General features: G+C 53.3%; 1 protein-coding gene across 9 annotated transcripts in view; it reads left to right on the plus strand.

Annotated features, from left to right (window-relative positions):
- CELF4 (CUGBP Elav-like family member 4) overlaps positions 1 to 13,795 on the plus strand; it is a 310,706-nt gene extending 296,911 nt beyond the window's left edge. For all 9 annotated transcript variants that reach the window (XM_065932331.1, XM_065932334.1, XM_065932332.1 and 6 more), the window contains 3 exons: positions 2,259 to 2,337; positions 2,747 to 2,918; positions 11,640 to 13,795. In XM_065932331.1, the coding sequence (XP_065788403.1) occupies positions 2,259 to 2,337; positions 2,747 to 2,918; positions 11,640 to 11,666 (278 nt within the window). In that variant the 3' untranslated portion in view covers positions 11,667 to 13,795. The remainder of the gene's footprint in view (positions 1 to 2,258; positions 2,338 to 2,746; positions 2,919 to 11,639) is intronic.
- The last annotated feature ends 1,076 nt before the right edge of the window (positions 13,796 to 14,871 follow it).

The raw sequence follows: 14,871 nt of genomic DNA on the forward strand, positions 1-14,871 counted from the left end.
TCACAGGCGCGCTTACTCTCTGGGTCAGTGTCCGCATTTGTGGAATGGGGATTTCAGGGGTCAGCTCTCAGTGATGCTGTGAACGTTACACAAGATATTCCATGTGACGGACCTAGTCAGAGTGGACCTTCAGGAGGTGCTAGGGCCCCTTTTATTCCCCCTAAAAGGGCTATGTTGCTCCACACATGGTCCTCTGTGAAAATGAACTCCCCAGAGTCTTCCCTTGCTCTTTATGACCATAAACAGAATCTTTTGGAGGCCTTCGTGAGCCTCCCAAATGGTTTTTGTGTTGGAGGACAGGCTGGAGGGCCGCCAGGAGGGCATCCTGCCTGCACAGCCTTCACGGTCTGGGAGGCGGGCGCCTTCTCAGGGGTGGGAGGAATGGGGCAGAGGGCTCTAGGAGACAGGACACAGCCCTGGAAACCAGGTACATGGGAGATGGTGCCCAGAGCCTTGCCGAGGGGGCCAGCGGGGAGATGCTCCCTGCCCTGACTGCTAGCCAGTTAAGAACATTCAGGAAGAAAAGTTCCTTGAGCCTGGAACCCTTCCCAACCCCCAGGCTTCTAACACTCAACCTGAAGCTGGGCTTCTTGCCTCCTCCCAGAAATTCTCTCCCTCCTTTTACACCTTCGCCCTACACAGCATCTCCAGCCCTTTTTATCTTTGTTCCGTCTCTTTCCTACTTCGCCCATATTTGTTTGTTTTTTTTTTTTGGGGGGGGGGGGGCGGGGAGGGAGCTGTCACCAACAGTTAGGTTATCTTGTCCTGGTAGGAAGGGAGGCTTTTAGCTTGCCTAAAAAGAGCGATGTAACAGATGTACCATTCACACATTTGAAAACTGCTCTGCTGACAGCTTGACTGTAGTTTTGTGGGGAAGGGATGGGCCAGGAGGGCATGAGAGGGGGAGGTGTAAAGATGACTCACACTGATTTCTAACTACGGGTAATCCGAAATCCTTCCTGTGTATTTAGGTGTATAGATGAATACAGATGTTGGATATGTTGCCCTGGGCCCAGCTGTGACCAGTCTCATCTGAGCTCACATGCTAGCCCTCTTCGAGTACACTCACATGTACCTGCACACATCCCTCCCCCGTCTTTGATGATGCATGCTTCCAAGAGAAAATGTGCAGAAATGCAGGAGGGAGAAAGAGAAAAGAGACCAGAAGAGGTAGTGTCTGGGTGGAGGTTAAGGCGAGAAAGGGTCACCACATGGGGAGAGTGAGGGAGGGGTCTCAGGCAGGAACGTGGGACCACAGATAGTTAACCAAGAAACAGCTTTCTACCTCGGCGGGGTCTGTACATCTATCCCTTATATATCTAATGGCCATTTGGGGACAAACGCCCAAATGAGGCACATTTGCAGGATGGCCAGGAAACTTTGCCAAGCTCAGTTTCATATTTGCAGGATCTAAGTCCATTTTACTAGAGAAACGGCCTCCAAAGTCAAATAAATTCCAGAAAATACAAGGTTTAAAAAAAAGCCATAAAGAAGAGAGAAGTTGGGATGGGAGGGGGGTGTATTTGTTGGTTAATGTGCCAGGAACTGTTCCGGAGTGACCTGGCTGTAAACCCACCTGGCCACAGAAAGTCCTCTCTCAAGGAGCACCGTTTAGAGCTGTTTTGGGAAATGCTGATTTCCCAATCAGCAGTAGTGTAGGTTATAAATAGGAGATGCATTCGAAGTTCCAAAAGGTGTCAACTTTGGGAACCTAATCCAGTCCCACCGGGGAACTGCTTGCTTCAGGTGACTGGGGGCCATGAATGGTTCTATATCCTTGTCCTGGGATGTTGGGAGGAGTGAACATTCGACAAGCTCTTCTGCAGCCTGTAGTACACGGAGAAGGCTCTCAGCGAACTTTCGCTAATAGTGTCAATTTGTACTATCACTGTTACATCATTATCAGTGTTATGAGTGGTTCACAGGGGACGCGTCAGTGGGCGCGTGCTTAGTCCAGGGCAAGAGCCGCTGCTCCCAGGATGGAGCTATACTAAACAGAAAAGGGTGGTGCGACCGGCCCCTGGGAGCGAGGTGGCGTTTCACGCGAGTCAGTGTGGACTGACCCGGGTGGCCACCCGGAGCCTGGCTGGGGGCGGGGTCTCGGCCTGGACGGAGCGGGCGGAGGGGCGGCGGGGACCCCGCCTCGGCCCCGGCCCGCGGCCGGCGGCGCTCGCCACGGGGGCGGCCGGGATCGGCGGCGGCGACGTACGCTCCGGGGCGCCTTCCCTCCCTCCCCTCGCACTCCTCTCTCTCCCCAGGCCGGCCCCCCGTGCCCTCCCGCTGCCAGGCCCCCTCCTGTCAGGGAGGACAGTGTCCAATAAACTCCTCCGCCCGCAGGTGTGTCCGCCCTCTCCCACCGCAGGCGGGGGCTGAGGTGCCGGGGCCGGCCGGGGTGGGGGAGAGGGCGCCCGGGACAGTGGCGCCGCCGAGAGCCGAGGCGGAGACGGGGCGGCCCGCGTGGGCCCGCGCGAGTCGGGGAGCCGGGAGCCGCCTCAGCGCGGGCCCCGGAAGTGGCCGCGCGCACGAGGGCTGTGGGGGAGGGGTGCGAGGCCCGGGCCGGGGGGCGGGGGCCTAGAAGGGCGGAGCCTCTAGCCCCGCCCCCGGAGGCTCGGCGGGAGTGGGCGGGGCCTCCGCCCACCCCGCCCCCGGCCCTCGGCGCCCGCCCTTCTCCCCCTCCCCTTCCCGCCCCCTCCCGGCAGGGGCGGCCCCGTGGAAACCCAGGCCCTCGTCCCTCGTGTCTCGCTAGGCTTCGTGAGCTTCGACAACCCGGCCAGCGCGCAGACCGCCATCCAGGCCATGAACGGCTTCCAGATCGGCATGAAGAGGCTCAAGGTGCAGCTGAAGCGGCCCAAAGACGCCAATCGCCCGTACTGAGCGCCAGCGGGAGCGTCCCCCGGGGGAGACCAGGACTCGCACAGGTAACCGGGATCGGCCGGGGCGCGGGGACCGGGGAGGTTGGGGAGGTTGATACCGGACGGACCCGCCGCCTCCTCTGGCCTCTGTTGCCAGGACCCTCGTTGTGCCTTGGACCCGCTGCGCCCGGCTGGACCTGCTCCCAGGGGGCAGGTGCAGAGCTGTGGTCATCCCAGGCAGAAATGGGCATGGCCAGCCCCCTGCTGCAGAGCCAAGAGGGGGCAGGAGGGAGGGAACTGCTTTGAGAAGGTCTACACTGGCAATCTTGTTTGCCAGAAAATCCTGGGGTGAGCCGATGGCAAGCTCAGGGCTAGGCAAGTTTGGGCGACATAGGCTTTGTGGTGGGGCGCTATAGACATGTGCTGGGGCCTTCTCCCAGATTCCCTGGCTCTCCACTCTCCAGCTCTGGAGGCCTGTCAACACTTGACCACCTCATCCCTCCAGTTCCCCACAGCTCAGTCTGGAGAGGAGGGAACAGGACTTTTCAAAGAGAACTTTACCAAAACAAAACAAAACAAGAGGGGACAGAGGCTGAGGAGGGTGACTGTATGTACCGGACTGGGGCCACTTACCCTGCCCACTCCGCAGAGCCCGTGATGAGTGGACAGGTGTCACTTTCCCCAGCTCTCTGAGTCCTGCCTTAAAGCTGGAGGCACCATCAGGCCACTCCTTCTCCAGGCCACATACTCCCCTGGATGAAGCAGCTTCCTGGGGAGCGGGGAGGGGCGGGGGGGGGGGGGCGGGGAGGTGGGAGATTTGCCTGGTCATCAAGAGTTCACCCCCAGCCTGGCTTCCCCCACTGCGGTGCCCTCCTGCCATCCCAGCTTGCTCCCGGGCCAGGACCAGGCTGCCAGCCCTCTGCCACTTCCACAGTTCTGTGCGTCAGCCACTGTTAGGTGCTCAGCATGAGTGATACTGATCAGAATCCTTGTCCTTAGCAAGGGAGGCAGATATCAAACAAGGACATACAATCAAAGAGTAAATTGTATAGGGTTTTGAAATTGTTGGTTACAGTTAAATCAGGTAGTCACAGTAGACCTAGCTGAGAAAGTGATATTTGAGCAGAGATCTGAAGACGGGAAGGCAGGGAGTCATGCCAGGGTTCAGAGGGGTATGGTATACAGGCTCCAAGGCGAGGGCAAGGTGGTGTGTGCGAGGACCAGCAGTAGGCCGGGATGATGGAGAGCTATGGCAGGTTGGGGGCTGGGGGAGCAAAAAAGGAGATCCCAGGGGTAAGGAGGGCCACCTCGTGTAGGAACCCAGTCCACTGCATGGACTTGAGCGTCTCCACTGAAATGAAGGGCTAAGGGAGCCACTGGAGAGCTCTGCGGGGCAGAGGGCTGTGGGTGACTTGCATTTGAGTAGGATCGCTGGCTTCTGTGTTGATAGACCATGGGGCCACAAGCAGAGGTCTAGTGCCTGGACCGCTCAGTCCAGGGGGATGGCAGTCACTCGAGGTGCTGTGAAGGAGCTGGTGCTGTTTGGAAGGAATTCAAGGGGGTGTGAGAGAAAGAGGGTTAGGATGGCGCTTGGATTTCTGGCCGGAGGGGCTGCAAGGGCAGAGTAGTTGTGACCTGAGATGGAGAGGGCTAGCGAGAAAGGTCAGTCACGTGACAGTTACACCTCCCAGTGAAGGGTCAGAGTCTGGAGTCTGGGAGGGAGAGCTCCAGTTTCCCAGTCTCCTCTCAGATCCCCGCACTGCCAGTAGGACCCCTTTTGTCCACCTGGGAGCAGCCATACTCACCTTCTCTCCAAGAGGTTTCTTGAGCCTCTATTCACAGCAAGACTGGAAAAGCAAAGTCTGTGTCCCTTGCATCCTGAATCCCTGCTCCTGCCCATCTCTAGTCTGCATGAAATGCGCATGAGCACACGCGTGCAGATGCGCACGCACACACACAAATGCGCATGCGTGCACACACGCACACCCATCCATTCAGAGCATGGGCACTTTCCTGTGCTCAGTTACGGGAGGCAGAGATGCATGTCACCATCCTGCCCGCGTGGAGCTTCTGGCTCTATGGCAGCCAGCAGATGGTGCAGAGGGCGCATTTCCAGAGGCGGGAGGGACCAGTGCAGTAGAGGTGCCCTTTCGTGACATGGAGCACGTTTCCTTCAATAGGTTAACTCTGACATCAGGGCATGACCTGGGTCAAGGTGCTTCCCCTCTTGGGCTTCCATTTCTCCAGTGATGAAACCCAGGTGCTGGAGCCATCAGAAATTTTCAGGTTGTGGCATGCTGGGGGCTCATGCCCTGGGATTCTGTGGCTCCCTCGACAGCAGCCTGTCTTAGCCTTGTAGACCTCGATGCAAGTAAGACCCAAGGAAGGAGGGGACATCTAGGTCAGAGAAAGGGGTGAGGGAGGCGGATTTGTTTGGGACAGAAGGTAAGAAGTGGCCCTCAAGGTAGAACCAGTTAGCAGTCATAATTGCGGCGGGGACTTGACAGGAGTAGTTTAAAAAGCAGAGTGGTTCTTCCACCAGGGAATACAAAAGCCAGGAGGAAGGATGAGAACCGCAGGTTTTCCCGCTATGCTCACCATGCCCGAGGCTTTGTTCTTCAAGGTGGCAACTCTGAGACATAACTGTATACTTGTCGCTGCCTATAAGGTAGGCAGTGTTGTTATTCCCGTTTTACAGTTGGAGCACACACAGATTAAGTCACTTGCCAATCAGCTACTGAGTGGTTGAGTCATGATTTGGCGGGAGGCTGCTTAACCCCTTCCTTCAAGCAGGGAGAATGATAAACCCCCCTGTATCCTCGCCCCACTCTCTCCTACCCCAGAGTTTCCTGACTACCAGAGGGGGCACATCACAACATCTCCTTTCTCTAGGGTCAGCCATCTGACTGACTACCCCTTCATTAGGCAGTCCCCTACAGACACTGTGATGTCACATAACCCCTATGCTTCCCTGGTGGCTCAGTGGTAAAGAATCTGCCTGCCAATGCAGGAGATGTGAGTTCGATCCCTGGGGCGGGAAGATCCCCTGGAGGAGGATATGGCAACCCACTCCATAATTCTTGCCTGGGGAATCCCATGGACAGAGGAGACTGGCAGACAATAGTCCATGGGTCGCAAAAGGGTTGGACGTGACTTAGCGACTAAACAACATGTAAGTCCTACATTCAAGCTGACCTTTTGGCTGCATTCATGGGATTTTAACAAATGGTGCATTCAGGCTTTCCCAGCCCAGGGCTGTTAGAGGCTGTAACAGAAGGTAGGTGCCAGCTAAGGGCCAGACTCGGGGACTGCAGTGGGAAGTGGCTGCTGCCAGCAAGGGAGGGAGGAAGCAGCTATAAAAGCAGCTTAAAGTTGCATGATTTTACAGACCAACAAGGGATGTTTACAGATGATGAGTTCCGGTTGCTCAGAAAGACAGAGGTCAGCTGAGCAGGGGCTGGGAGGCCCAGGGAGGGGGATCTCCGAGTCAGTGGTGAAGACAGAAGGCTTAGAGGTGGTCAAATCAGAACTGGGGTGAGGGGGGTCTGGAGAAAGAGAGGGGCCCTGGGAGGGCAGCTGCGGGCAGGGAAGTGTGGTTGGGCTCTGGTTCCCTGAAATGAGGCCTGGGTAGGATGCAGTCTGTGCCTCCTGTTAGGTGGGTTCCTGGCATCCTTGCAGCCCCTGCCCCTTATCTTGTGCTAAGATGGGAGTTTCTCCAAGAAATCTTTACTGGAAAACTAAGAGGAAGGAAACAGGCAGAAGCATGAACATGATATCAGGTCCAGGAAGACACCCAAGTCCCTTGTCCCACCTTGGAGCACGCTGAGCTTGAGCTGAGGGCAGGTGCCTGGCTGTGCAGTTCTGCAGGGGGAGAGCTGAGGGGGAGAACATGTTGAGTGGCGGGTCTGACTCCCTGGGAGCCCCGTGTCTCTGATCCCTGGGAGCCCTGTGTCTCTGGAAGCCCCATGTCTTTGGATCCTGGGAGCCCCGTGTCTCTGGCTCCTAGGAGCCCCGTGTCTCTGGATCCTGGGAGCCCCGCCCTGTGTCTCTGGACCCTGGGCTTAGATCTGAGTGTGCTTTTGCACAGCATCTGCTCCGAGCTTTGCAGGCACGGGTGCTTCAGGTCAGACCTGCCTGGTGCTGGGCTGTGGTTTTGAGCCTGAGCCTTCTCTGGCCAGAGGCCAGCTGTGTTTGAAACCTGGCATCTAAATTGGCTCAACTTGACCATAACTTCCTCACCCAGGTCATGGGGTGGGGGGTGGGGGTGCTTCCCAGGCCTGATTCAAGCTCCCCACGCTGGTCAGTGACCCTGCTGCCACGTCTAGGGCTGGACCCGGAGAGGCTGTTCCAGAGGGCGGCCAGGCAGGTGTCACGGCGGGCAGAGGGGCCACTGTTCTCACGTGAAGGGAGTGGCCAGCCAGCGGAACCCGGGGGAGCCTCACTAGGCTAAGTGTGAGAGTGTGTTTACATGCTGGGGCCAAGTGTGTGTGAGAGCTTTGGGGAGGGGCTGTGTGGAATCCCCAGCGTCGGCCAGAGGCAGGCACTGAAGGGAGGCTGGAGGCAAGCTGGCAGCCAGCGAAGGAACCCCGCGGGGCGGGGAGGAGTGGGCGTCCCAGGACTGGGTGGGAGTCCCTGGGCGCCCCTTAGTTACACTTGCGTGGTGACACCTGGTACCTCTGTGCCGCGTGGCTTGTGGGATCTTAGTTCCCCCACCGGGGATTGAACCTGGGCCCTGGGCAGTGAAAGCATGGAGTCCAAACCACGGGACAATTAGGGAGTCCCTCCCCCCACCGCCGCCGGTCAGTTCTGAGGCCTCTTCTCCCACCCCACCAGCCTGCCAGTTGGCTCTTGTGGGTGCTGGGTCTGCGGGTTTTCCTTGTGGAGGAGCTGGGGCTGCAGGCGGGGCTTGGTGGGCCCTGGTCTCAGGGAGGGGGATCTGCTGCAGGAAGAGCCAGCCGGCCGGCCGGCAGAGAGGCCCGGGCTCCTCAGAGAAGGCAGAGCTGGGGGCCAGATTTAGGCTTAGAATTGTCACCTCTCAGCTATGTTGCATCTTATCCACAGTGACACATCACAGTCTCAGGCTTCCCTTCCACACAGCCTGAGGGAAACCCAAAGCTGAGAGCAGGAGCCGCTGTGGGTGGAAGCCGGGGACATTGGAAACCAGCCTGGTGCACAGGCTTAGCACAGGCCGGGGTGCTGCAGGGGACCAGGGACTGGGGGGTGAGCTCCGGGATAACCAGGAGGAGGGGTGGGGCCGGGGACCCCCAGGGCCCTGGGTGGAGGCAGAGGACGCCAAATGGTGAATGAAGCGTGTTCAAGACAACGCAAATTGGAGTAACTGGATGGTGCTTCACCAAGAGGGGGATCTCAGCCTGCACCAGTTAGGGCTCCATCAGTAAAGAAGACAGTGAGAAGGGTCAGTCCAGAAAGTCATCCGTCGGGGGGGATGTGGGGTGTGAAGAAGCCGAGAAGGGGGAGGCGGGGGAGGGGGTGAAGCAGAGAGCATGGTGGCAGCAGCAGAGACCGGCAGAGAGCCAGACCCATAGCTGCCCTTCTCCAGTGGACTCTCCTTTTCCCTGCAACCTACCCTCCAGGGCGCCCTAGCCTCCCCCGTGACCCTTTCCTGGGTCAGAGCTTCGGGACCTCGCCTCGCTTTGGGCCCCCTTGGGAGCAAAGCAGAGTGAGTAAGGCAGCCGTGAAACACGACATCAGTCATGCCAGGGTGTGTTTGTAGAATTCCGAGAACACTGCCGTGATGGACTCTAAATCTCACCACTGAGAGTGCTGGGTCTCTAAAGGCTCTAAGGACCGAGGGTCAAGGCCAAGCGGCAGGGGGCCGGCCTGTGGCCTCCCGCAGCTTCCCGGTGCTCTTAGCCGGGACGCCCTTCCCTGGGGTTGGTGGCCACCGCGGGCCGGGACGGGTGGGAGGCCGGGTGGCCGTGGGTGTGGAACGTCCCGGGCAGCCGAGTGTTTGCTGGACGGACCCCCGGACACAGCGGTCGCCTTAGGCAGCCTCTGACCCACCCGGCAAATGGGAGCCACCCGGTCAGGCTCCCCTTGCTGACCACAGGCTGCAGCCAGGAAGGCTGGGGAGGCGAGGCGCGCTCGGCCCCTGGGGGAGAGAAAGAATCAGGAGGGGGTCAAAGCAGAGAGCGTGTGCCCCTGACCTGCTCGCCGGCCAAGGTGGTTTGAGGGGCTGTTTTCTTTTTTTCCCGGCCCCCTCGCCAAACTGCCGACGCCCTCCCTCCTGTTCCCGGAGCATGACGGATGCCCGTAGTGGCCCTGTGTGAGGTTCTGCTGTTGTTCACAGTGTATCACCTGTCTGCATCAGCAACCGTGCGTGCGTGTGCGTGCGTGCGTGCGTGTGCGTGTTGACGTGCCCATGTCGTTCGTCTGCCGCTTCCTCCATCCTTTTGGGTTTTTTTCCGTTCTCTTATGATTTGACTGCTGTTCTCTCATCCGAGCTTTTAGATTGATGCTGTGGTCTGGTGCTGTATAAATATTTTTCCTTTTAATTTTGTTTTAACTTCTTCCTTGCCCGTCTTCACCCTCAACCCGACTCTCCCTGTCCCCCCACCCTGCTCCCCACAATCCCCGACCCCTCCCACCCTTCCTTCTCCTCCCCCCACTTACCCACACTCTTGTCCTCTCTCTTTCTCTCTCTCTCTCTCTCTACATATATAAATATATATATAAATCTTTTCTTCTTTTGTCATTCAATCAAATTCCAACAACCCAACCAGGGCCAGTCAAATCCACCACAGTCTCGCGCTGAGCTAGGAATAAAGTTCACGTAATCACATGAGAGTGGAGAAAACAGTCCCCCATCCGTAAGTTCAAATCAACTCAAAGTTCACAGTGTGACATGATGGCGTCATGTAACAAGGCTAAGAATCGGTTGCATGACAATTGCCGTCAAGTTTCGTGGAGGTGCTGTGATTGGAGCGTTTTTCTTGGATGTTGTATCAGTTGATGATTGGCCAGTCATGATCACACGTGCATTTTCTTGACTTTTGTGCTGCCACAATCTTTTTTGCTGTGCTCATTTTCGTTTCGTTCTTGGTGCTTGCAGTGGTTTTACTTTCTGTTGTTTGGTTTTTCTTGTTCAGCGTTTTTTATGCTTCTCTAGATGTCACATAGAGAAAAAAAAAAAAAGAACAAAAAAAAAAAATAGTAAAAATAAAGATGAATTCCCGAATTATCGGACATGGGATCATTTAACTGTGCAAACCATTATTTTTTTTCTTAAAAATAAGGAAAACACCTTAAAAGTATCTATGCGTGGTTGATTTACTTGCACTTGAAAATATTGTGATTTTATTTTTTTCTAGAAATTTGGGGGCCTTTTTCAATTGACACTTTCTAGGTCTGGTCTTTTTCAAGTTAGGCTATTTTAAATCTCACTTCAAAAGGAAAAACAAAAACAAAATCTCTACAGTAACAGAATGATAAAAAAAAAAATTCTAAACCAAAAAACTAGAGCTCAAAGCCCGAGGCCTCTGAGAGAGAGCCCGGTCACAATTGTAAGGTTTGTATTGTAGCTACTTCTGCTAAATTAAATGTGTGGAGGGGAGGTGGGGGACCTGGGGCTTGGGGAGGGCTTTTTGGTTGGTTTGAAAAAACAGTACTGACAAAAGCAAAATGCACTTTTTTGTTTACAACTGAAAAAGGGTCCTTGACAAGTGTTTTTTGATTTTATTATTATTTTATTTGGTGTTGTAATTGTTTAGATTGCTGTGTACGGTTTGCTGTTTGTTGAATCAACAGTGTGAAAAACCTGCCAGCATGGATTGATATACGCATGACGTTGTCCCCTCAACTGGGGGCTTTGCAGTTCTAACTCTCTTGATGTAACCAGTCACCCCCATGTATAAGTGGAAGCTGCTTGCTAGAATGGAGACGAGTCTCATTTGTTAATTCACAATGGTTAAGCATTCTCCTTCTGATTCTAGTCAGATCATGATTTTTTTTTTCTTTGAAATGCAAAACAAAACACCAAAAAGCCACCATTCAAAACAAAATCGAGAATTGTCTGAGTTAATTTAACTTTGATGATTAAATCCGTTCTAACTTCTTTTAGGTTCTCCCATCCACTTCCTCAAAGTGCTGACTTTCCTCTAAATTCCCTGGCATGTATGAGAAAAACATTACGTGTGTGTGTATGTGTGTATCTATGCATATACATACACACATATCCATGTATATCCACATATGTGCAGGTGAATATATTCTACACATATATCCAGATATACATATATATACATAGCCTCGCAAATAGTTACTGACCTTGGAAAAGAGGCGGTTCGCTTGGAAACTGGGCAAGGGTTCTACAAAATTCATGTCACAGATTGTGGGGAGGAGCGGGCTGGGCTGCTAGATTTTTGCCATCTTGTTTGCTAGGCTTCTGTATACATATTGTATCTGGGCTAGATCCCTCAGAGGTCAGTTTAATGATGAATTCATACCCCACAGTCACAAATTCTTCCCTTAGATCTAGCCATCCCCTAATCCAGAACTCTAAAGGAACCCAAATCAAAAACCCTCTCCTCTGCTACAGCCATCACCTATAGCCCTCCCGTGGTTTCTTACTCTGAATACAAGAGTCAATTTCTTTTTTTACGTATCATGATCATGACTAATTCTCATACTGGTCTCTTCCCTCCCTCCTGCCATCCCCACCCCCCCAGAGCTCCCACCCTAACCCCCCGAGGCAGGTTCCTTTTGGTGTTTGGATGTATTTTGCATTTCCTCTCTTGGCTTAATCAGCCCCGATTTTCTTCATTTTAGGGCAGGATGCTGAACGGGCTACATTAAAAAACAAACCTCTCTCTATATATATTTATAAATGAGAACTGTTGGATGACACCTTTGACATATCAGCCAATATCAATCAAGCTGAAGACTCCAGACACTCTCTGTGACTGTCACATTTCTTCAAGGAAAGTATAGCGTCTATGGAGTTCAGAGGGCACGTGTTTGGGGGAAAAATATACATATGACAAAGAGAAGAAGATGAATAGAAGAAAAAGAGAAGAAAAAAACAAAACAAAACAAAAAAGGCAACTTTAAAACAAAATAACTTGAGACAAGGTGGGGAGACTGCAGGGCTGGGAACTGGGAAGGGCCGCTGCTTCCCGATCCCCGGGGCTTTTCCAGCCCGCGGGCGCCTGAGGCAGGCTGGGGCAAGCGGTGTGGCTGACGGGGCCTGGTCCCCAGGGGGGGCGGCTGGGAGGTCGCCGCTGAGCATCTCTATCTGTCATTCCTTTAGCTATTTAGGGACCAAAGGACCAAACTTTTTATTGCAGATGTGTAGCTCTAGGTCAAATAGAGGGGGGATGGAGGAGAACCTCCTTCCTGCCTCATGGCTGTTCTTGAAACAGCTTAGAGCGATTCTATGAAAAAATGTAATTAAAAAAAAACAAAAAAACAAAAAAACCACAAAAAACAAAAAAATTTAAAAAAAGGAAAAATAATGCTTCAATGCTTTTAAAACAGCAAGATAATAGTTCTTTGATACTTTGAGAGGCGCTTTGATTACCCTCATTCAAGTCTATGACACTTTCCTACGGTTTTCTGTATTATATGTCAGGATGGAGCTGTTAAGATGAACAAATTGGTGGATATTTGGGGAAAGCAACAAAATACGAAAACTCGTTAACTGTGAAGTCTGAGAAAACGAGGGGAACAAAGGGGACTGACAAGGCAAGATAATTGTTGTGAAAAGTCTGTAAATGCTTCTAACTTTTCCCCCCCTCTTAAAATCATAATAGTTGTACAGAATTTTAAAAAGGAGAAGTTTAAAATACCTATATAATAGAAGAAAAATTAGAGGAAAGCAAAAAAGAAAAAAAAAAGAAAAAAAAATCCTATAGAAGTTAGCGTTATTGCTAAAATCCCAGATGTTGTAGGACTGTACTTTTGTAGAGTTTAGACTGAGCATCAATCCCTTCTCCCCGCGAGTGCTGTTGGACGCCATTGACCCCGAGGGCCAGGCCGGACCCGCCCAGAACCGTGGGCCTCGGGCTTGCCCACCGCCGGTGGAGGCCGCGCCGCTGGCAGGAAGGCCCGCCGCCGCCGCCACCCCCGCCTCGCTTCGCTCCGGGAGCTGCGCGCGCTCGCCCGCTCCGCGCAAGCCCTGGACACCTCCGCTTCACTCGCCTTCCATGCTTGCTCCAGAGACTTTCCGGGCAAGGGAGACCTGGGAACTTTCATCTAAAACAACTAAACAACACACACACACACAAAAACCTTAACAAGAGAGAGAAAAAAAAAAAAAACAATCTTTGAAGAATTTCTGAAACTGTTTACAAGGAATTTTGAAAAACAGGGATGTTTAAATGATGCCGGCTCTGTTTTTCTGTAAATAAATTTGCATATTTTGTAGGACTTTTAATTGTAATGATAGAGAAAAAAACAAGGAAAACTATTTAATGAAAGCACGATATTTATCTTTGGTAAATGACTTTAGAGCAGTTAAAAAAGACATTGCTTAAAAAAACTCAGAATCAGAAAAAAACACTGAATTATTTAAGAACACATATATTTTAAAGTATAACATATTTATTATAATTTATTTGCACCGTTGGGAAGACTTGCTTTGATCTTCTGCCTTGACACCCTCCTCACTGACCTCTAGCTCATCTGGAGGCCTGCTGGGGAGGCCCTTGAACCTACCATGTTTTTTTATTTTCTGCTTTAGAACATCTATCTGGTTCCTCTCAGGCCTTCTGCCTTTCCTTTCTTTCTATTTTGTTGGTTAATTATTATTTTGTAAAATTTTATTTTTCTTTCTCTTGGCTCCTTCTTTTTAGGATGTCCAGATGTTGTAAAAAAAAAAAAAAAAAACAGCTGCAGTTCAGTACAACTGCTCTTTTCACACTCAACTCCCTAAAGCTCCTTGTAACCTTCTGTAACTATTGGATGACGCTTTCTCCAGCTTAGCCCTAAATAAAGCACAGTTTAAAAAAAAAAAGGCTCTTCCATGGTGGTCTGTGGTTCCTGGAGTCTGGCCAGCCGTGTCTGTGCCCTCGGGCTGATCCACTGGAAGTAGCTTTGGTTCTTCCCTGCACAGTCAGTCTGCTGCCTGGACCTTCTAGAAAAGTCTCTCTTTACTGGTGTGCACCTCTGAAAGTCTCCACCACATGCCCATTCCTGGCTTCCCTTGTAGGATTGGCCACAGGGCCCACACCCAGCAGGAAGGAGGACAAGCGAGAACACCTTGAGTTGGGGTTGGGGGACGTGCTCTGAGGAGGCAGGACCTACGGTAAGGGAGGGGAAGACGCAATCCCACACACCCCAGACTTGCCCTGGGGCGTTTTGTTCTTGGTCTTGCACCTTCCACTGCCCTGACATTTCTCTGGGTGGAGAAGACTGAGGTTCTAGGTGACCCGCAGAGACGGGGCTCTGGTGGGAGGAGCCTGGAGTGCTGCCATCTCTGTATCCTGAGAGGGAGGCAGGGAGATGTCCACACCCGGAGTGCCACAGGAGGCTTGCTGGAAGGTATGGGGTGGGGGGAGGTTCCCAAGGCAGGAGAGCGGGAGGTAGGGCCTGGGGGAGGGGAAGTAGGAGGGAGGGAGCAGGTCCTCCTGAGGTGAGACCCCAGGTGCACAACAGCCTGGAACGTGAGCCTTCGTCACACTCCGTCCTGGGACAGCCCTTTCTCGCTCGTCCACCTTGTCCCCAGGGCCCAGCCTCTAGCCTTGCAGACCTGTCTAGGAATAGGCAGGCCCCACCAAGGGTCTCCCTTCTCCTCCTCGTATGTGATGGGATGGGGAGATGACGGGAGTCCTGGCAGGCACAGGTCTGTCTGTCTGTCTGTCTGTGCCCTCCTGTGAGAGGTGGGGAATGGCTTCCGCTCCCCGTCCCCTGTGGGGGGCAGTGGCGGGGAGCAGCACCTGGCCCTGCCTCCCTCCTCGCCCCGCACCTCAGTCCCCAGGCAGGCCCCTCTCCCGTGCGTCCCACACTAGCCTGGGGAGATGCTAGCCTGGGGAGAAAGGGCCTTCACTCTTCGGGACCTGGG

Source organism: Muntiacus reevesi, chromosome 4, assembly GCF_963930625.1.
Source record: "Muntiacus reevesi chromosome 4, mMunRee1.1, whole genome shotgun sequence".
In the NCBI taxonomy this organism is placed as follows: domain Eukaryota; kingdom Metazoa; phylum Chordata; class Mammalia; order Artiodactyla; family Cervidae; genus Muntiacus; species Muntiacus reevesi.